The 22,009-nt window shown below is 42.3% G+C and overlaps 6 protein-coding genes and 1 pseudogene across 9 annotated transcripts; 3 read left to right on the forward strand and 4 right to left on the reverse strand.

Annotated features, from left to right (window-relative positions):
• Nucleotides 1-495: 495 nt before the first annotated feature.
• h3f3d (H3 histone, family 3D) lies at nt 496-2,361 on the forward strand. The gene is made up of 4 exons (XM_085171516.1): nt 496-629; nt 1,366-1,508; nt 1,659-1,812; nt 1,900-2,361. The coding sequence occupies exons 2-4, from the start codon at nt 1,381-1,383 to the stop codon at nt 2,026-2,028; spliced, it is 411 nt and encodes a 136-aa protein (XP_085027642.1). The 5' UTR covers nt 496-629; nt 1,366-1,380; the 3' UTR covers nt 2,029-2,361.
• Nucleotides 2,362-2,511: 150 nt separating this feature from the next.
• uqcc4 (ubiquinol-cytochrome c reductase complex assembly factor 4) lies at nt 2,512-6,661 on the reverse strand. The gene is made up of 2 exons (XM_085171517.1): nt 6,455-6,661; nt 2,512-3,287 (listed from the first exon to the last, which is right to left on the reverse strand). Exons 1-2 carry the CDS (start codon nt 6,538-6,540, stop codon nt 2,963-2,965), a joined length of 411 nt encoding a protein of 136 aa, XP_085027643.1. The 5' UTR covers nt 6,541-6,661; the 3' UTR covers nt 2,512-2,962.
• LOC146512904 (uncharacterized) lies at nt 3,463-5,719 on the forward strand. Its single transcript, XM_085170979.1, has 2 exons — nt 3,463-3,487; nt 3,563-5,719. Exons 1-2 carry the CDS (start codon nt 3,463-3,465, stop codon nt 4,855-4,857), a joined length of 1,320 nt encoding a protein of 439 aa, XP_085027105.1. The 3' UTR covers nt 4,858-5,719.
• Nucleotides 6,662-7,058: 397 nt separating the features above from the next.
• Nucleotides 7,059-20,027, forward strand: chlsn (cholesin). Of its 3 annotated transcripts, none has more exons than XM_085171511.1 (6): nt 7,060-7,176; nt 7,367-7,503; nt 7,576-7,689; nt 14,038-14,249; nt 16,403-16,484; nt 16,880-20,027. In XM_085171511.1, the coding sequence occupies exons 2-6, from the start codon at nt 7,381-7,383 to the stop codon at nt 17,057-17,059; spliced, it is 711 nt and encodes a 236-aa protein (XP_085027637.1). In that variant the 5' UTR covers nt 7,060-7,176; nt 7,367-7,380; the 3' UTR covers nt 17,060-20,027. The 3 variants fall into 3 exon arrangements, with proteins under 3 accessions (XP_085027640.1, XP_085027637.1, XP_085027639.1); XM_085171513.1 differs by having other exon boundaries at nt 7,579-7,689; XM_085171514.1 differs by lacking the exon at nt 7,576-7,689 and having other exon boundaries at nt 7,059-7,176.
• Nucleotides 7,872-10,643, reverse strand: LOC146512906 (G-protein coupled estrogen receptor 1 pseudogene; annotated as a pseudogene). The gene is made up of 2 exons (XR_014875881.1): nt 10,566-10,643; nt 7,872-9,356 (listed from the first exon to the last, which is right to left on the reverse strand). The product of XR_014875881.1 is annotated as a G-protein coupled estrogen receptor 1 pseudogene (transcript).
• On the reverse strand, nt 9,758-13,485 carry LOC146512907 (uncharacterized). Its single transcript, XM_085171500.1, has one exon. It carries the CDS (start codon nt 12,920-12,922, stop codon nt 11,849-11,851), a length of 1,074 nt encoding a protein of 357 aa, XP_085027626.1. The 5' UTR covers nt 12,923-13,485; the 3' UTR covers nt 9,758-11,848.
• Nucleotides 18,540-22,008, reverse strand: gnptg (N-acetylglucosamine-1-phosphate transferase subunit gamma). Its single transcript, XM_085171503.1, has 11 exons — nt 21,848-22,008; nt 21,704-21,758; nt 21,557-21,624; nt 21,038-21,092; nt 20,820-20,903; nt 20,629-20,722; nt 20,097-20,211; nt 19,943-20,025; nt 19,138-19,266; nt 18,959-19,040; nt 18,540-18,881 (listed from the first exon to the last, which is right to left on the reverse strand). The coding sequence occupies exons 1-11, from the start codon at nt 21,912-21,914 to the stop codon at nt 18,802-18,804; spliced, it is 912 nt and encodes a 303-aa protein (XP_085027629.1). The 5' UTR covers nt 21,915-22,008; the 3' UTR covers nt 18,540-18,801.
• Nucleotide 22,009: the final 1 nt, after the last annotated feature.

The raw sequence follows: 22,009 nt of genomic DNA on the forward strand, positions 1-22,009 counted from the left end.
AAATGTGTCCTAGGTCTGTTGGACGAGTTTCTGTCAGCTCCAGAATTATGTATCACACTAAAGCTTCCCATTTATATATGAAGAGGTTTATATATGGAGCGTGTATGTCGATTTGTGAGGTGCACATATGCTTTTTCAGCATGTCTTCTGTGTACTTCATTTGCCTTTTCACATAGTACAGGCTATAACAAAAGTATGGCAGCATTGTTCCCGCTTGTCTTAATTAGTTAAAAGACGGGGGCGGTCAGTGACCACCATATTTCCAGAAAGGAATTCCCAGGTTCTATGATTACACAGACAAAATTATATGTATAACTGTGTGGAGTAAGGGATAAAAGCTGTGGGTGAATAATTAAAATCAACCTAACGACATGCTTCTTTTTAAAATAAGGTACATCTGACGATCCGCTCTAACTTCACACGCAGAGGCAGAGAGCCTCCTTTTTCCTGAACTAACCATATTCCGTTAGGGATTTCCGTTTGGACCAATTGGATACGTTCAGGGGCGGGCTTTGAGCGCTGCTCCGCTTAATCTATAAATACCACCTCCTCAGCCCTCGGAGCAACATAGAGAAGTGACTAACAAGGAGGAGGCATTGAATTTCCCTGAACAACGAAAGTAATCCGAGGTTTGGCTGTTATGTTTGTTTATTGGTTTTATTTAAAATCATCAGTATGTGAATTGCATATATTATCTATTTGAATTTTGATGTTGATGAGAAGCTTTGAAAAGCGGTGGGACTATCGTTAATCGAAAAACTGACAACAAAACGGCGCGCTTTGTAGCTAAGAGCTAGCTGATGGCTTAAATTTAGCCGATTTGACTGCTCTTAAGGTATGACTACATAATTATAAACTAATGTTCACTTATACGTCTGAGTGCCAAGTTGTTTTTGGTGACGTTAATTGGTTAATTTTATTGTAAATGTTCGCGGTAACTAGCTGGCGCCATTTTGCAACCGTCCATGCTAGCTTTAAAAATGCTCGACAGGCAAGCAAAGAAACGTGTGTGTCTCCTGTAGCTTAATGGTGGCGGTGCTTATAGGTTTGTGTACGATATTTGAATAAAACCACAAAAGTGGTAACTGTAACTTGTCGTCATTGATAATGGTATCACCACCGATGAATGAGGAGTTGGCACCCTTTATGGTAGTGTTTTCTTTTCACTGTAAACAGAAGTAAAAGGTAGGACGGTTGTTTCGCCACCTTTTTTTTTTTTTTAAACTACGTGAGTCATGTGTCATAGGTAGAGCCGCATAAAGGGAATAGGCTCTCGTTCGGCGATTCGTAAACGTAAATAACGAGTTTTTGTGAAGTTTTTTTTAATTCACTTTGTTTAAATATACACGTTTATTTGTTTTTCAGACTTGCAGGTGAGAAATGGCTCGTACAAAGCAGACCGCTCGTAAATCCACAGGAGGAAAGGCTCCTAGGAAGCAGCTGGCCACCAAAGCAGCCAGGAAAAGCGCGCCATCTACTGGTGGAGTGAAGAAACCCCACAGATACAGGTACAACAATCATACCTCTGTATTGCTGTTATAGGCATAAGTGGTTACACTGGCTGTGGAAACTAGCTTTACTTTTGTTTTCTAAAACTGTGTAGTTGCTACAATGTTTTTGTTCCTGGGCACTAATTCAAAATATGGCTTGTTTCATAGGCCCGGTACTGTTGCTCTGCGTGAGATCCGTCGGTACCAGAAGTCCACTGAGCTGCTCATCAGGAAGCTGCCTTTCCAGCGTCTGGTCAGGGAAATCGCTCAAGACTTCAAGACGGATCTTCGTTTCCAGAGTGCAGCCATTGGTGCTCTCCAGGTCAGAAAACGCATCTTTTAAAATATGAACAACATGTTCTTGCTAATTTGTTCTAGTATTTAATGTTTTCTGCTCTCTTTCTTATAGGAAGCCAGCGAGGCCTACTTGGTCGGCCTGTTTGAGGACACCAACCTGTGCGCCATTCACGCAAAGAGGGTCACCATCATGCCCAAGGACATTCAGCTGGCCAGGCGAATTAGAGGGGAGAGAGCATAAATGCTTTTGGATTTTTATCTTTTTATTGGGTTGGGGGTGGGTGGGGGACTGACTGGGGTTTGTTTTGTAAATCTTGAACTATTTACCAGCATGTGTGCCACCTTAAGTGATTTGTAGTTTGAGGCATGTTTTTGTATTTCCATTTCACACACTCTTCCTTCAGCTGTCCTGTTCGCTGTAGAGTAGTGCTTGATATTTGTAAATCCTAAAGCAGAATATCTCACTTCCTTCCTCAGGTCTGCAAATGTATTTTAGGGTCTGTATCTTTTTAATCCTGTGTGTGCATGTCATAGGATTTCTCATTGTGCTGTAAATAAACTTTCCGCTACCTCACCCTGACTTGAGTTTACTGCAGACAACCTCGGGAGACCCATTGGCTCAATGCCAGGGCTTCTTTGCACTATAACTTTGATCTAACAAGTTTGATGTTCATCAAGTGATCATGTGCACTCTGAAGCAGTGATTCAGAAAAGACTTGGCAAATGCCTTTTGTTCAAGTTTATTGACATTGTAAGCCATGACTGGCTAAAAGGAGTATTTCCCAATTAATGTTAGCTCTTAAACTCAAGACGTACAGCATCATGTAAAAAAAAAAACCTGCATCACAAGTAAATAAAGCCCAGTGTGAACAGTATTTTGAAACTGGATACAGTCTGCAAATGTGAAAAAGAAAAGCCTGCAACAGCTGTAGAGTAAACCAGACCCTGACAAAAACTGAGTTAAACTAGACTCCAGGATGAATGAGTTGAACTGAGGCCTCTTAGTCTAGGTTTGAACTAATAACCTGTAGTTATTGGAATATTTGTGACATTCATGTATCAATGGACGGCCTTACTTCCACACAAAGCATTGACTTTGTGTTCCAGGTCCACATAGTACAATTCACAATAAATACAACCTGATAAAACATGTCCGCATATTCTAATAAGCGCCTTTATTTTTTAACTGTATCCTCTTCATTTGAAAGCACGCTGGGTACATGCTCATGCAGCTGCTTCTCCAGAGCTGCGTCAATGTCCGTCTCATCCCTGAAAGCGCACCACAACAGGAAGGCGGTGGCAAGCAGGCTGATGGGCACAACTTTCCACATAGGACGCTTGTACTGGCTCCCCATTGAGCGGTCAACTCTCCAGGTCCTGTGGCTGGCTTTGCTGGTTGAGAACTTAATGGGCTCGCTCTTCACCACCTCATCATCAGCAGATTGTTTGGACTTGCATGACAGCTGAGAACTCAGAGCTAGAGACCGCACACTGTGGAGTCTTCCAGCAAGAAAAACAGAGAAGATAAGAAAATACTTTAGGTTGAAAGACTTAGTGGTTTGAAAGTACACTTGGTGCACTTAAACGCTACTTCACCTTAGATAGTATACTACAATATTTACTTGGATATTAATACTTGTGGACTACTGCTTAAGATTAGAAGTGAAATATATTTATGAAACTGAAAACACTGCTGTTTTGTTTTTAAGAAGCTGAAACATCCACAGCTGGAGATTATAGTCCTTAATGGGCACTAAAAATATTAATATCATCAGTAGTGGATTCTACTCTGGCTGCTTTTCACCAGTTTGTGAATTGTCCCACAAGGAGCAACAGGACAATTGACCTACTGTATGCTAATGTGAGAGATGCATACAGAGCCACCCCCCTCCCCCCACTAGGGAAGTCAGACCACAACCTGGTTTACCTACAGCCACAATACACACCCCTCGTCCAAAGGCAGCCTGTCACAACACGCTCCATCAGGAGATGGACCCCAGAAAAGGAGGATGCTCTGAGAGACTGTTATGACACCACAGACTGGGACGTGCTTCTGAGCCCACATGGTGAGGACATAGAGGGGGCGACACACTGTCTTACAGACTACCTCAACTTTTGTGTGGACACGGTCGCCCCTGCTAAGACGGTACGGTGTTACCCTAATAACAAACCGTGGGTAACACAGGAAGTCAAAGCTGTCCTCAACATGAAGAAGAAGGCTTTCAGGAGCAAAGTGAAGGAGGAGATGAAAGCAGCACAGCGGGAGGTGAAACGCTGCCTGAGGGAAGCAAAGGACACCTACAGGAGGAAGGTGGAGCAGAAGTTGGAGAGGAACAATATGAGGGAGGTCTGGAATGGTGTGAAAACCATCACAGGCCACAACACCAAGAACAGCACAGTGGGGGGGACTGTGGAGAAGGCAAACGAACTCAACAACTTCTTCAACAGGTTTGACCAGCCCACAACCCCCCCACCCTCACCCTCACCTTTACTACAGAGCCCTCTCCCCACTCTCCTACCTCCCTTGCTTCCCCCCCTTCCTGACACTATGATGACACCCCCCTCCTCCAATCCCTCTCTCAGCAGCAGGACATCTTCCCCCCCCTCCTTCCAATCATCTCCCAGTGTCACAGTGGATCAGGTCAGGAGACAACTGAGGAAGCTTCGCCCCAGAAAGGCAGCAGGTCCAGACAAGGTGTGTCCGAGGATGCTAAAGGCGTGTGCTGCTGAACTTGGGGAGCCGCTACAACGAGTCTTCAATCTCAGTCTGCGACTGGGGAGAGTGCCCGCCCTATGGAAGACATCCTGCATCGTCCCGGTCCCCAAAAGGAACCGGCCCAATGAGCTGAATGACTTCCGACCGGTGGCACTGACATCACATCTTATGAAGACTCTAGAGCGGCTCTTCCTCAACCTCCTCCGACCACAGGTACAACATGCCCAGGACCCACTACAGTTCGCCTACAAGGCGGGTGTCGGAGTGGAGGATGCCATCCTGTACCTCCTGCATAGAGCCCACTCACACCTCGATGGGGGAAAAGGCAGGAAGAGGAGTACAGAAGTCTGGTGAGGAACTTTGTCGCATGGAGTCACACAAACCACCTGCAACTCAACACCTCAAAGACTAAGGAACTGGTTGTGGACTTTGGGAGGTCCAGAGCAGGTCCACTGTCGGTTCAGATAGAGGGGGAGGAGGTGGAGGTGGTCAACAAGTACAAGTACCTCGGGCTGTGGGTGGACAATAAACTGGACTGGTCATGCAACACAGAGCACCTGTACAAAAAAGCCCAAAGCCGACTGTACTTCCTCAGGAGGCTGAGGTCTTTTAACATCTGCAGGAAGCTCCTGAGGATGTTTTACCAGTCGGTGGTTGCTGGAGTACTGTTCTATGCTGTGGTGTGCTGGGGGAGCAGCACAGCAAAGAAGGACTCATCCAGGCTGGAAAAACTGATCAGGAAGGCTGGCTCTGTGGTCGGCATGAAGCTGGACACTCTGGTGTCAGTGGCAGAGAAAAGGACACTAAAGAAACTGCTGGATATTATGGACAATGCTGGGCATCCTCTGCACACGGCCATAAACAACCAGAAGAGTCTGTTCAGTGACAGGTTGCTTCTCCCAAAGACAAGAACCAACAGACTTAAAAACTCCTTTGTCCCACACGCCATCAAACTGTTTAACTCCTCTCTGGAGGGGAGAGGGAGGGGAAACAGGAGGACAAAGGAGGGGGGAACAACTAAGCTGTAGTGCCTCTCTACTTCACTGTACAATTACCTTTTGTGCAATACTTTTTGTTAATAATCAGCGGTGCAATAGACTCCATACTTGAAATGTGCAATTCACTTGTATTTTTATTTTTATTTTTATTCCTATTTATTCTATTTATCCCCTTTGTATATTTTATCTATATATGTCTTTGTATTTATATATGTGTGTAGATATATATATATATATAGATATATATATATAATATTCTTAACTCTGTAACTTCTGTCGGTGCTGTGCTTTTTGGAGAACAAATTTCCCAGAGGAACCCACCCGAGGGATTAATAAAGTTTTATCTAATCTAATCATACACTGGATTTATGATACATTTCCAGAGGTCAAATATCCATAGACGCACATAATATGCAATAGATGTTTTATAGAAACTGATGTTCAAGATCAACCATACAGATGATCATAAGTTCCAGAGGTAGATAGCTCCTTACATAATTAATAAATAAATAAAGCAGTAGAAAATAACATTTCTGAATTATTCCAATGCAAAAAATTAGTTTATGTATAAAACATTTTACCTTTGAATTAGCCTTTAAAAAACTTGAGGAGTGTGTCCATCTGTAAATTGTGGCTCAAAACACAGTGATGATGCCACCTAGAGACAATTCCTGAAGCTGCTCTATTGAAAATGATAAATCTAACCTCTGACACAACTGCAACGCACGGACGGTGACTGTACTTTAGTTAGTCATACGTCCTCATGAAAGGAAAACTCCTGCTATCCATCCAAAGCCTAGTAACTAGATTAACGTCAAAGGACCAAGGTGTGTCTTCCAGGAAAAATTAAGAAAAGCTGACCAACAATTAAAGATACTACACTGTCATTGAACCACCATTACACATTGAATACATGCTTTCCATGAGCCGGGGAAACACATACTGACACTCACCTCACGGTCGCTGCACCGCTATGAATAAATGTTCCGCGACTCAAAGCCACTCGTGTCAGACGGGCAAAGACTGCTGCTGTAGACATGATGGACAACCGGTCATCTTACTCAACACTACGAAACTGAAGTTTTGCCCAGCAAAACCTTTTCAGTCAGGTCATGTAACACACCATTGTGCAACCTTCAATTCTCTCCGACCAGAAACAGCGATAGACGCTGGTTATGACCGGCTGTCTCTAACCCATAGAATAATTTATTATTCTGTTATTATTATTAGTAGTAGTATGACTATACCTAAAGATAATGGCACATTTAGGCTTGAAAGTATAATTACTTCGATTTTACACCGTACCACCAGTCTGCATTTTATTTTATTTTTGAGCATTTTAAGTACTTTTGAGCTACAGCGTATTGTCTTATTTATAATATTCTTTCTTTTTTATTAGTGAATTATTTTTGTTTGTTTTATTATGGTTTTTGTTTATGTATTTATTTATTATTTATTGATTTTAAATAGTCTCCAGGTTCCCACTTCATTTAATATTTTGAGTTTTCTTTCAGTAGTTTCTTCTTCGAGTTTTTAAACGTGTTACACCCACCGACCAATCACAAAACACGGGTAGCCAATCGTCCAATCAGGCTTCACTTGAGCGGCACCGCTTCCTGGTTGACTTTCCACGCGCCTGTGTGCTTTCCAGAGTTTGGCACGCAACGCAGCTCAGGTTGGTTTAATGTTTTTAGTAAAAACAACGCGGTCAAAGTAGTGTTTAGCCCATATACCTGCTGCTTGTTGTTATGCCATAAAGTGGATAATGTGTTTCTTTTGACCTTAAACCTTGTCTGTCCGTGTACTTCATTCAGTAAACGTGTGTGCTGGTCTTCAGTAATATACACGCTTGTGTTGGTTTGCAGGAGTAATTTATCTCATGGCCAAGGACAAATCGTTGAAATCAAAACCTCATAAGAGGAAGGATCTGGGTCCATCTGATGACAGTACAGAAATAATGGACACTGAAGTAAATACGAAGAGGAAAAAGATGGATGCAGATGTGAGTAGCACAGAGTATTTTACAGCACTACCTGAAATCAGTCACAGTATCATTAACACTTTGTTTTTAAAGCAGGAGGCTCCTGCTCACATGTCTCAGCTAACAAATACAACAGATGATAAAAAACGGAAAAAGAACAAGAAGAGCAAAAAGGAACAAGTGAACCAAACCGTAGAGCAAGCAGAGGTGAGAATGTTCACTGCTGAAAATGTGACTTAAAGACTTTATTTGGCTCTTTGTAGGTAGTCAGCTAGTTTACAGTGTTTTACCATGAAAAAAAATCTTTTTTGTGACATAATCATGGTAAAGCATAGAGCAGACAAACATGTAATAACACAGTTAATGAACTGACAGTTAATAAATTTAAATTTTTGGCACCGAGACATGCTGTCATTCAGTTCAGAGAGACTTTTATGCTTGCATGATTCATTTAAATAACACTGATGTGTCTCAATTTTACATTAAAAACAGTCAGATCTGTACAGAAATTAGGATCCTTGCTTTGACAGTTAGCACTGAATGGCGCTTTTACCCCACAGCACAGATGTTTTTCATGTGTTTTGGTGAAAACATGTATATACAGTTTATTCAAGGAGGATACTCAGTTGGCAGGGGGATGTCACAGTTTGGATGTGATGAGTTGCTCATACTGTCGTCCTTTGCGGCTGGTTCGTTGATGGGTTTTCTCGAGGGGGTCCTGTTCAGCTTGGACCATCGGCTTTTATCCTGGAAAAAAAGCCTCAGCTTTTCCCTAAAGGCCTCCCCGAGGAAGCCATAGATGAGAGGATTCAGGCAGCTGTTGGAGAAAGCCGCCAGCCTGACAGCGTGACCCGTCAAGGGGTAATCCTGCCACAGTGTGCCCCCGTTCGTGTCGCCCCTCACGAGGTGCACACTTATAAACATGTTCTCTGGCAGCCAGCAGAGGAAGAAGACGACCACAGCAGCTGAGATGAGTCGCAGGGCTTTCTGCCTGCGAGGCCTCTGCACGGGGCTGCTTAGTTCCCAGTGGCTGCACTTGAGCACCCGTGCTATTCTCCAGTAGCACACCCCCAGGATGCAGAAGGGCAGCAAGAATCCCAGCATCACCTCCAGCCACTGAATCTGAGTCACGTTGGCGAAGCAGAAATGGAGCTCTCCGGCGTGTTGCACTTGAGCTACAGCGAAAGGCAGCAAGGTGAGCAGGGACGAAGACGTCCAGATGAGGCAGCAGCTGAGCCGTGCGTGTGGTATGCTGCGACCCATGGAGTTGGTCAGCGCGACGAAGCGGTCGAGGCTCATCCAGGTCAGAAAGAAGACGCTGCTGTACATGTTGGCCTGTTGGAAGAGGTTCATGAAAGTGCAGAGGCCGGCCTTGTCGTAGTAGCCCTTCTTAAGATTGAACACCTCAATCAGAGAGTCAGCTACCAGAAAGAGGTCAGCCATGGCCAAATTCACAAAGTAGCGATCTGGAGGTGTCATGCGGCCCCTGTGGTTAAGGTTGACCAATATAATAAGGATATTCCCAACAAGACCGACAGGAAACAGGAATATGGTGTAGAGGCTGGAGAGGATGAGGCTGATAAAATAATAATTATCCGAAGCTGCCTCCGGACAATCGGAGACGACTGCCTGTGTGTCATTTGGATGTGCACTGAAGTTGTTGTCGGCAATGACTTTGCAGTCCACATGCATGGTCATGTTCATGTTCCCCTTTTGTCTTTAGCTGCTGTTAGCAGCATCCAAACACTAGGTTGCCATAGTTCCTAGATTTTTGAAGACTAAGTAGTTGCTGAGGAGCCTGCGGTACCATCAGTTCCCTCTTTGTGTGCGCGGTAGCTTTTGGATAGAGCGAGGTGCTGATGCCACTGTTTCCCCTAGACAGAAAGAAGAAGCGAAATTGAAGTCAACAGCCTGTTTCACTTTCTTAAAACATCAATTAATTTCAATTCACATCAATACAGTTGCATTTATATTGCATAAAATCAAAGAACAGTCAGCTCAAGGGGCTTTATATTGTAAGATACAGACTCTACAATGTTAGAGAGCAAACCCCAACAATCAGACAACCCAGGTGAGCAAGCCCTTGGGAACAGGGAGAAGGAAAAACTTCCTTTTAACAGGAAGAAGCCTCAAGACTAAAGGAGGGGCAGCCATCTGCCACAACCGGTTGTGGACTGGCCGCCGAAAAGTAGACGTCCAGGAGGTAATAATTCTGTACACAACATCAATAAATACATTAATTCCCAGTTTTTTCCAATGCAGTTTTTTCTCTCCACTGTTGCCAAGGGCTTGCTCAAAAGGAAGTTACGTGCACTGAGAGGATTGCTGTATTGAACTGAACCAAATAAAACTGAGTGAAATGTGACTGGCTGTCACTGGCTTGCTTCTAAGAGGTGACACAGATTGCTGCTCGCTGTGGCAGGCAGGTCGTGCTGTCTAGATAGCAGCCGCCTGAATCATCATTATAATGTGACAAATTACAAAACTATGTGATAGTTCACTGTGTTTTACTTCAGCTCTAGTTATTGCCCAAACGTTGGGAGCATCACAGAATTTTCCCGCCTTTAACAAATGACAAAGAATGATTAATTAAACTATTAATCACCGATTAGTTTTTAATGGAAACAGAAGCAGAGGTACTGCAGTGACACATTATGTTGCCTCATGTAAGATGAGCAAAGCTAACTTGTCATGTTAGCAGAGCTGAAACGAGCAGTCATACTGTCTAGTTGACCGTACCCTTGAAGAGATATCCCATAAAAATTCATTAGTGATGCGACTTTTAAGTGGATGTGTATCTGTTTGAAGTGCAGCCGCTTTGAATATAGTCATACAGTCAAAAAGAATACTTTCCGAGATCCTTCATCGAACTTATCAGATCTTAAAGATGCTTACGAGCGTTTAGAAATTTATACTCCCAACCGGAAGCACCTCCAGGCTGTAGGATTTGTTGTATGTTAGTTCAAAGCGTTTAATATCAAACAGGTAAGCCATAACATGCTGAGGAGATACTTGGAAACTATAAGGAAAGCTAAACTGGTGATAAACAAATTAAGGCGTCATATAAAAGAGCTTGGACTCACCTGTGATTTCTCGGTCTGCGCGTATTGTCCTCCCTCTCCGTTAACGCTGACAGTAAAAAGTGGTTTCAGTATGAATTCGGAGAAATGTTTACAGCCACCCACCACTTGCAACAAGAAACACAAACACAATGCAGGCGCGTCTTCATATCGCAGCTTTTGAGCCAAAGTGTTTTTAAAATTAAACCTTTACTACTTTTTATTGGCAGTACTGTCACTTGGCAATTTGATCATCCCCTATTTCTATCAGTGTGTGGGTATAATTTTATTGCTTATATGATTATATCAATTTGAGACATGAGGTCGTCTTGTCAACACTGGCATGAAAGCACACAAACACAGTCATGATTGTGTAATGTTAAAATATGTAAATATGGGAGTCGATCTGTCTCTGGACAGCACATTTACACTAAACAAGGTGGACATGCAGACATGCATAATTTCACTTAGTCTCTCCTGGTTTCACATTACTTGAAAACCCCAGAAAGACGGTTTGCGCAGGAACACAAACTGTGCGCTTTGTTCTGGTTTGTAGGGTGGTGTCTGAATCTTTTATCACTTTATATGTGATGATTTTAAAACTGGAAGTAGCATTCATAAGAGCCCCGATTTCAGCAATCACTACTGTGACAGTTAAGTTAAGACCAGCTTCTTATGCAGCTCTGCTCCTGCATTCACTTTCCTGGTTCCTGGGTTTGTGTCGCCGCTCCGTGTTGCCACCGATGCAAAACGTTATCCACGCAGATCACTTATTCCTAGAACTGGTGCCCATGAATTTCTTGAAAAGTGTTCATCTGATTCAGTAACACTTTTTTTTCAAGCTGTTGGCATAAATATAGACTCTGACTTTGGTTTTCCTAGACTTAATTTTTCCTATGTGGCATTCAGGGAGCTGCAGAGGTTTTTCCAAGCATTTGTCTTAATGGACTTTTGTGTAAATCAGGCTTATGCAAACAGAGTTTCCAAGAAAAGACATTTTCCCGGGAACAGGTTAAAAATTCATACAGAATCTCATGTACTAATAGCTCCTTTTTAATTCCCTGATTAAAGAAATAAATCCTTTGAATTGACATAACATGGCAAGATGATGCACAGTAACAAGATATAAAGCATTTTTTTCTCCTCTTTTTGTACATTTTGTAAATGAAATGTTAAAAAAAAAAAAACATTTAATGAGAGTTCTGCAAGCTTTCAGTGACTGGATAGATAGTGAGGTGGTCCATAACAGGTAGGACATTAAATATGATGCATGGGAAGAGCTCTGTCCTAGCAAACAGACACATTTCTTAAGACTCGATGTCCTCCAGAGTGTCTGTGATCTCAATGTGCGGAGCTATGATGTTCCTGTTGGGCTGTGGCCCTGGACGTTGGCAGCAGTCCCGCAGCCGCCTGATCACTCCATAGAGGCTTTCCCGACACGGCCTGTGCATGAACAGGACGAGCAGCAGGCTCACGCTGCTCCCTGAGAACAGCACAAACTCAGACACACTCAAAAATGCTTTCTGGTGGAACGTCAGCTGTCTTTCACTATTAATCAGAGCCCCTCTAAGCAGCGCCACGCTGTAGAAGAGCTGGCAGATGAGCGTAAAACCGGTGACCGCCAGGAACACAGGGCCTTCCTCAGAGCCGGAGAGGAAGCGTCCATTCGACTCCTTCTGGCGAACGCAGCCACCTATCAGAAGTCCCAGTTGGAGGATGTAGGGAATCAGGAAGACCAAACACAGCCTAGCAACTGCGTATGAAACACCATCTGTGGTGGGATCCATCAAACAGTTGCCCTCTTTCTGCAAATCTCCTCTGGGTCCACGAATGCCAGCCAGCACCAGAGAAATGAGTACAGAAGTGATGCCCACTAGTGCCGCACAGACGCGAGACTTTCTCAGCAGGTGATTGGATGGAGGATCAAAGGTGACGACGGATGCCATTAGCACTAAGACCAGCAGGCCACACAGAGAGGCTATGTTGATGGTAAAGGAGAGTGCGGCACAGCCTAAAGCTGTGGTGTTTAGGTAGTCAGGTCTGTGGGCCACAATGTGCAAAGAGAGGAGCAGGAGCAGTAGCTGGAAGCCACAAAACACCCAGAGGAGGCAGCCGAGCCAAGCCAGCCTCTTGTGGGCGCGATAAGTCTGAATGAAACTGTAAAGCAGGAAGCAGCCTGCTAAGAGACCGAAGGTAGCAAGCAAACTGTAGACGTAGTTTGCATTGCTGATTAAGTCATTGGCTGCAATCTCGCTTAAATCAAAGTTTTTCGTGATGTTGACGCTGCTCTCTGTGATGTTGACGCTGCTCTTTGTGATGTTGACGCTGCTCTGTGTGATGGCAGAAGAGATGGAAAATTGAGATGTGGGGCTCGTCGGCATGGTGCTGTAATCAGACTGAAAATCAAAGCAAAAAACAGCCACTGATGAGAATCAGAAGATTTCCTCAAAAACAGAAGTCCAGTGATTTGAAAACACTTGAATATACGTGCATGAATCACTATGAAGACTTTCCACTGGAACACAGAAATTACAACACACAGATCCTTCCTAAATTAACTCAAAGTTGAGCTAAAATCTTAATTGTATGCAAAAAAACTTTAAAAATACACCGAATATGAAGGCGTATCAAGTAAAAAGTTGTAGTTTTGTTTTCTGTGAGTATTTTCTCTGAGTCTTTGTTTGCTTCCCTTTGAGGACCTGCCCGTTCAGTAGAAACACATGTTTCCACTTACCATTTTATGCTTCCGTCACCCGCTCGTCTGTTTTGTATCCACCGGCCCGACGCTGCTACCGCCTGAGTCAAAGCTCCGAAAACTATGCTGTTCGCATGGACACAAGTGCTCACCATACAAAAGGGTTTTCTATTTCTGTGGGCAATGCCCAGGCAGCATACTTTCAGAATGACTTTTTGGCCATGTGACCAAAATCTCTTCTTCCCCTCCCTTTTTTTTTTCTTCTTTTCATCACCACCAGAGGTCGGCTAAATCGGAGAGCATAGTGTGTCCCTTGTTCAACTTCCTCTGGCATAAAAGTCTTTAAGTTGTGCTGTGTTTACATCCTATAACAAGGAAATGTTTTTCAAATTATTATTATTTAAAAACTTCTTCAGCAGTTCTGTGAAGCTGAATTGTTTCATTGTCTTTTTTTCGTTGGCTATTTATAAACCATCCAAGTGCATGTACAGGGGTGTGTGCTCTGCGAACGCACTGCTGAAACTGTCTGGGTACTGCACAAAAAAAGCGTGCTATGGTGAACTCGTAATACTGTATGCACAGGAAACGTTGCCCAGAGCTGCAGAGCAAGAGGAAGTGATCTAAACCTGAAAACTGCTTTTGACTTTTGACTCATCTGTCTGCAAAAGCACAGTAAAATGTCACATTTAGTTTGCATTTAGCGGAGTTAAAATTGGCATGTGCATAAGGAGCAGTTTGTGATCAAATGATTTCCTTTTCGCTGCAACTTATTTGTGTGTTTGCTTTGCTTTGTTGTGACAGGTTCTTGATCCACCCAGCTGTCCTGAGGGGACAGCTGAGGCAGAGGGGCTCGAGGACTTGAGTCCCGAGGAGAAGAGGGTCCTGGAGAGGAAGCTGAAGAAGATTCGGAAAAAGGAGGAGAAGAAAAGGCTCAAAGCGGAGGGAGTGACTTTGGAGCAAACAAAACAATCTGGACCCAGTGCACAACAGCAGGCCTTAGACTACCTCACGTGGTAAGAATAGGGTCCAGAGGATTACCAGGATGCAATCAAAATGCATTATGGGATGTGTAGCAGCTGATTTATGAATTAAAACCCAGGATATCGTATAATTATTATTTTTTTTATGTTGTAAAAGCTCACCACTAGATCACTGGATCCTCTTTTTTACTCCAAATATTTTTATTGAACAATTATGAATACAGTTAACAAAAAAGAGGGGCGATTGATACTAACAAGACCTTTCCTTGCAAACCACACAGAAGTTAGCTGCAACACAACTGAGCTTCACGTTCCCATTAACACAGTAAAACATACAGAATGGTAGGTCATCTGACCTCTATGGAATAAGCAAATGTGATAGTCACCAGGAAGATCCTTAAATTGAAGGTTAGAGAAGTTTTTATTCTGGCTGGAGCAGTGGACCTTTTCAAGACTGAGACACGACATGAGATCAGCAAGCCGCTGAACATGGGTGGGCGGGGCAGCAGCCTTCCACCTCGTCAAAATGGCACGTCTAGCCAGGAGGGAACCAAAGGACAGCACCCGATGTTTTGCCCCGGTGATATACTTATCATCCTTACCCACTGTACCAAAGAGAGCAAGTAGGGGGTTGAGAGCCAGTTTCAGGCCGGCAGCCTTGTTCCCGGTGCAGAAAACTCATCTGGATTTAGATAAGTGGGCCCTATGAATGTAATAGGGAGGGGCGGGCACAGAGTAATGTGGAATTTACCAGAGGACTGAATCCCAAACATCATCTGACATAGATATACCTAAATCCTTCTCCCATGTGTGTTTGAGGCCTTCAAAGGGAGCTGAAGTTACACTGCACAGTTTGTTATAGATGTGAGAGATTATACCTTTGCCTGAGAGTTGCAAACTAAGGAGCTCGTCCAGTAAGTTAGCAGCTGGAGCTTCTGGAAAATTTGAGAGGTGGGATTGCAAAAAATGCCCGAGTTGTAAATATCTAAAAAAGTGAGTTTTGGGAAGAGTGTATTTTGCTGACAGCTATTGTGTATAAAGAGATCTTTAAAGTAAATAATACCTGCTCGAAACCAGACCTGAAACAAATTGTCCAAAATGGGAGGGAGGAATAGGTGATTTGATAAGATGGGGCTTTGAAGTGAGACATTTTTAAGATTTAAATGTCTCCTGAACTGAGCCCACACCCTGAGGGAGTGCTGAATTATCAGATTATATGTGAAGTCCATTGTCCATTGAAGTTGTCAATGGATAAAGGGAGAGAAGAACCGAGAAAGGAGACAAGAGAAATACCCTGAGTTGATTCTAACTCCATTGCCAGCCAAGTGGTAGGGCCCGCTTGGCTGGCCATGATTTTAACTAGTAGGTCAGGGAGCAAATATTGGCAGTCCAATAGCAAAAGTGAAAGTTGGGGAGTGCCAGACCCCCTTCAAGGTTAGGTTTCTGTAAATACACCTTAACTACTCGAGGTCGTTTACCCTTCCAAAGGTTGGAGGAAATTATATAATTGAGGTTTGTAAAAACGGACTTAGATATAAAGACTGGTAAAGATTGAAATAAGTATAAAAACTTAGGAGGAATATTCATTTTATAATCGAATTAATTCGACCGACTAGAGTTGTGTTCAGGGGTGACCACTGTTGAAGGCTTTGTTTCACATTCTTCAATAGCGTAAAAAAGTTGGCTTTGAGAAGTTGTTTATACTTTCTTGTAATTGTAATACAAAAATAGGTAAACTGCTCTTTGACCACTTTAAAAGGGAAACCAGACAAATCTATTTGAAACACTTCTTCATTTAACAGACAAAGTTCACTATTGGACATATTTAATTTATAACCAGAGACATGACAATAGCTAGATTAAATATCAACGGGCTAAGGGTGCAACCCTGTCGTGTGGACATGGTTTCGATTTCTGGCTATTAGTACAAACTGAAGCAACAGGAGTCAAATATATGTACTTGATCCATGAGATGAAATTTGAACCGAACCCAAATCTTTCCAGCACAGCAGATAAATAGTTCAATCACTGGATTCTCTTAACATAACATACACGGGAAGACTTTCTCAGAAATGATTCATAATTCTAGCATTTGATAAGGTGTTGTTGTAGTGAATCATGGGGGTGGAAGTATGTACTTTCTGCAATAGTTACCCTGCAGCCCACAGCGGTTTTTGTCTTTGCAGCTGGGCTGAAAACCGTTCACAGTGGAAGTTCCAGAAGACGAGGCAGACGTGGTTACTGCAGCACCTCTTTGATTCTGAAAAGGTAAAATTACCCAACATTCCTCCTGAATGATGGGGGTGACAGGGGGTTTTCTCAGCTTTGCTTTAGACTGGTCAACCGCTACGCTCTTTCTTCCTCTTTCTGTTATTAAATAACACTTAATCTCTATTCTCAATCCAAAACTATTTGTCATTTTTAAGCAGAAGAGAATAAGTAAAAATGGTAAAGCTATAAGAAGTTGAAATGTTTACAAACATTTTCATGTAATTCATGTTATCCTTGCACCACCCTCATTTTTGAATCTGTCTGAAGAGAACACTGACAGGAGATGCTCCGCATTAGTGTCACTAGTATCGTAATGATTTGTCACCGTGTAGCCAAGAGTCTCTATAATATGTATACAGAGAATCAACAAGATTAAAGTAGGTTCTTCTCAGATTCCAGACGACACGTTTTCAGTGCTGCTTCAGTACCTGGAAGGGCTTCGTGGAAGTGGGAAGGACACAACTGTGCAGAAGGCCTTATCCCTGGTGGAGGAATCTGGAAAAGCACCAGAAGATACAGTCGTCCAGCAGAGGGCACACAGAGCCAGAGAAGTTATCCAGCTATTATCCTGAGCCACAAATATTACAGAGAAACTCGCAAAAAGACTAAACTCTGTTCACAGGACTGAAGGATCGGCCTGATCTAAGGCTTGGGCTAAAGAGGTTTTAAATGTAACGGTCCCTGTTTGTGTTGCCAGTATTATTCACCTGTTTTAATAATTAAAAGTGTTACTTTATCACCTCTGTTTCTTTACATTACTTGTGTGTTATGTTGGTTGGTAGTTATCAGTCAGGAAAGCCATGTCATACAATATGAAGGCAGATTAATGTTTTATTGAAATGTACAGAAGCTGTTTGTAAATCCTTTTTTCAACTCCAGCAAGTAACTCAGAGGTTACTGTTCAACTTTGCCAGTATGGGCAGATCACTTCGGAGAGATGTGAATCCCTCAAAGTCAAACAGATAGCTGGAAGACCTTTTGAGTAACATCTCAGGAATGTTTGTAGCTAAGACATGTTTGTGCACGTCAAGGCCCATAATCAGTGAAGCCACTGAACTGAATAACTTTACTTTTGCACTCTCCTTGTAATCACAGTAGCAAACACATACCAGACCACTGGGTTATGTTCTCTACATACATTTTATATTTGCTTATCATCTGGTTTTTGTGACTAACTCAGTAAGTGTGCGGGTGATTCATTTTACCCGCATCTTTCACAGACTATTAATATAGCTGTGTTGTGCGTATCTCAATCGGGCAAAAGTGAAGTCGGAAATGACCGGCTGTTACTTCTTTGAGTGCAGTATGACAGGAACATGTGTTTGAGTCTTAATATAGGACACAAACACAGAGGAAGGAAACAAAGTCAATATCTAGCCTAGCTGTGATGACTTCATTTCCTATACAAATGCACCCAAATACAACACAAAGACATAAATGCTTTTCAGCCACTTTCTATATATGGACGATGTTTTTCGGTTACTTGCATATGTATGAACAAAAAAAAAATTACTCATTTTATTATATCTTGTCAGGACATTGAAATATGCAAACATGGAAATGCAGAGTAAAAGGCAAAAACAAACTCTGAGCTTGAAAATCAATATTTTGTGTGACCACCTTTACTGTTCAACACAGTCTGAACTCTTGAAGTCTGCTTTCTTGTCATGTCTTCAAGTGGTGTTCAGGAATAGTTCTCCAGACTGGCTTCTTGAAGAGTAGCTGTCTGACAGCCACCCTTCTCCCTTTGTCCATTTCTGTTGAGGCTTCAGTGAACAGTAGACGCTTCTTAGATTCTATGTCAGGTTGGCTGGATATTTTCCCCTCGTGTCTTACGAACGTGACGTTCTGCTGTCGATTTATTGTTTTAGGCTTAACAGACAAACAAAACTGGACTGAAAATAAGTTAATAATAAGACATCTACTTGTCAATATTTGAAAATGTAGAGAAAAGAGAAATGTGGTGCAAGTCTACACCAAGTCGTTCTGCAACAACAACAAAAAACTAAATAAACTTACTGATGAATTGAAACTTAAGATGAGACAGCTGTAAACATTTTCAAAGCTCATTTTATTTTTCATGCACGATGGTGTCTTTTCATAGTCTTGGAGAGTTCCAGCTCAGTGATGAATCCTCGACAAAAAAAATACATAAAAAAAAATTACCCACTCTCAGCTACGGTGGCAAAGTTTTATTCTGCAGTACCAACAGCCTGAGCACTACCAGTGTTGTCCGGTTACTTTATGCGTCTCTCTGATGCTGATCAACAAACTCCGCTCAGGTGCTTTGGCTCGTTTTTGCTCCAGGTAATCTTCACTGAACATCAATGAGTCCGTTGTCTCCTCTTAAGTGTTGATCCTTAACCGTCACGCTCACTGTACCTTTTGCGTCATCTGTCACATATAGGGGGGAAAAAATCATTCATATAAACTGTACGAGACTTAAATGAGTGAAGACTGACTTCACTCACTTGTCTCAGAAGTAAAAGGAATGTTATGTTGAGTAAGAAGAGCTCGCAATCTCTCAGTCTCTTCTCTCAGTTTTTGGTAGTCCTGTAGAAAAAATATACAAAAAAAAAACACACTATTGAGCTTGTATTGTGATTTTGTTGTAATGTTAGAAGAGATACTACTTTGAAAGGTTACACACCGCTTTACATTTCTCTAAAGAGTTTTGACTTTCTGAATCAGCTTCTGCCTCTTGAACCTTGACTTTTACTTTCCGACTCTTCAGCAGTCCGGCATCCTCAAAAATACCCTTTAAGAGATTGTTGTATCCCTGGAGCACATGTACAAAATGTAAACATAACCATTCCACAAATAATTAAAATGTACATAACAAAGGACACCTTGAAATGTGTGTACCATAACAGAGCTCAATCAGAGGTGTCTGATTTTCAGCTACAATAACTGTACATAAAAGATGGACACAAAGCTGTAAACAGACCTTTTTCGGTGTTGTCATATTTTTGACGTTTTGAAAACTCATGTGATGAATGAGGAAACTGGAGGACGCTGCATGATAATATGGGTGCACTTGTGAATCACAAGTATACTGTTTTATGCTCATTTTTCACTTTAATAGACATGCTAACAGATACTGTACTCAACAAAATTTGAGTACAGCATGTGTTAAGCAGCTGAGAAGATGAACTAATCTGGAAGGTGTTTACTGAAAATGTAAATCAAGTGAGCAGTAGACTTATTTTCTCCTAGACGTCTGTACAACTGGACGTCTTTTTGCAAACAGGTGACTCGCCCCCTGGTGACCATTAAAAAGAATGCAGCTTTAAAGCGCTTGAATTTTAGCTTCACTAAGTCTATCGTTTATATCCACTATATTTTCTGCATCTACATTTCATCATCTCACAGGTGGCATAAACTGACATAGATGAAAAGCATAGAGGAAGCAAGTCATACTGCAGTATTTGTTTACCTACCAAACTGGCCCTCACCTGTTCAGTTATAAGTCCTTCATAGCGAGCCTGCTCCGCTTCATCCCATTCCTTCTGTAGCTCCTCTTTCAGAGTTGGATACACTTTAAAAGAGCACAGAATTTATAAGTAACCCTATCCCCATTGGCATGAAAGTAAGTCCTGCTTAACTTACCTAAAAGAGAATGTGGATGGCAAACAAGGGGGGTCTCAAAGGTTAGCGAGTACACACAGGTACTGGGCTCTGAGACTTGAGCGAGCTTGCTTCTTGTGCTGCAGACCAGAATCACCTGCAGATCCATGACAAGAAAGAAAGAAAACACAATTTCTTATTCATGTTGCTGAGTAAAAAAGTAATTCCCAGTTCCACATATTTATTCTTAGACTCTAGTCGAGATCTCCACTGACTGAAACAGCTCCCTTCCCCCACTCACTCTAAGCCACTTTTGTTCCAATTGATTGACCCCCGTAAAAGGCAGGTCTGAACAGCAAGTGAGTATATGGCAGAAAACAAGGAAAAGCATAACTTTAAGGGCTGATGGGATGATTTGCCAGTTGTCTTTGACTAGGTTTGGCACTAGTTGTTATGTTTACATGCACAATACATTCAAGCAATAATTAGCATTGCAAAGTGTTGGCCTCATATTCAAGACGGGGCACAAAATCTTGTCAGTGGATTACCAGGAGGATTTTAAAGGTTTAGATACCTTTGTTTCTCTGTTTCTGTTTCCACAAGTGTCGCCGTCTCTCATCCACATGCCGGTGAAAGTGTTGTTTGCCATTTCCCACTCTTGCCAGATCCTGCAGGGACCAAACACAAACCTGACTCCCACAAGAAGCCAACAGCCTGCTTCACACATTTACATCTGGTATGTGTTTTGTTTCTGGAGCTTCTTACCCCAAGATCCCACTGTAGGCATTCCACCTAAATGTTTGCTCATGCTGAGTGACGTTGTGAAATGGACAGAATTCATATTTATACCTGCAAAGTGAGGACAACATGCTATTGTTTGTTTTGTATTTTCCAGATGCTCAGATCCAACATGTAATAATCTAATGGTCTGCACGGTGGAGACATGGTGGAATATACTACTGTATGACAGGTTAAATACATACGTCGACTCCGTGAGACTGAAGCACTTTCCAGCAAGCTGATGAAGGTGCACTGGGCCTTAAGGAGGAAATCATTGCTTTGATGAGACAGAACATCTAAAGGACCCTTTAGTCAACATTTAGAACATTTTACATATCAGGGATTAACCTTAAGTGGGCTGAAGCAGTGAAACTCCCCTTTTGTCAGTGTAAAGAAATCTAATAAAACATTTAATCCCTAAAATGTCACAATATAAGAAAAAAGAAGTGCAAAGATAAAGAAATGCTGCTGTAGCAAACAAAAGAAATCTGTCAGCGTTACTCTTTGGACTTAAATTGTGAGCAATAAATGCCAGAAATGACAGAAAACAGTTCTGGTAGTCCATCGCCTTGAGTGTACTACAACTATAAGACAAAGGTTTTGCTATGGTATGAATGGAGGAAAAGTCCTGAAATACACTTATAAGTCAGAAATCTATGCCTCCTTTCCTCTTTATGTCTGACACCCCCGGTTTAAATATTTAAATGATGAGTTTGTTTTACCAGATACTGGAGCTGGGGTCACTTTAGGTTGCAGTCTGCTGCCCTGAGCCACAAAAGGGTTGTTCAGCCTGGACACAAAGTAGATCCATTAGCAGCAGGCCAAAGTCAACAAAACTGCACAATGTGAACTTATTTTGCTTCACGTACCCAAATGTGTTTGGCTCTTCGACTATCTTCATTTTACCGGCGGATCCATAGTTAACTGCATTAAAAACAAGCCGAGATCAGACACACGGAGCTCTGTTTAGATTATAATCTCTGAATGAAGCTGCGCAGTAAAGCTGTACTTACTGAACAGATACACGCAGACAAAACACAAACTTATTAAATGAGCTACTCGGTAACTGAAACAACGCATTATTATTTACGTTATGAAGGCGTGAAAGTGTTACTTTTCTGTCTACATTTCCTCTTTTGCTCGTTCCGGTCAGGTGACACGCCACGTGATCAAAA

Source organism: Neolamprologus multifasciatus, chromosome 8 (assembly GCF_963576455.1).
Source record: "Neolamprologus multifasciatus chromosome 8, fNeoMul1.2, whole genome shotgun sequence".
Taxonomy (NCBI): domain Eukaryota; kingdom Metazoa; phylum Chordata; class Actinopteri; order Cichliformes; family Cichlidae; genus Neolamprologus; species Neolamprologus multifasciatus.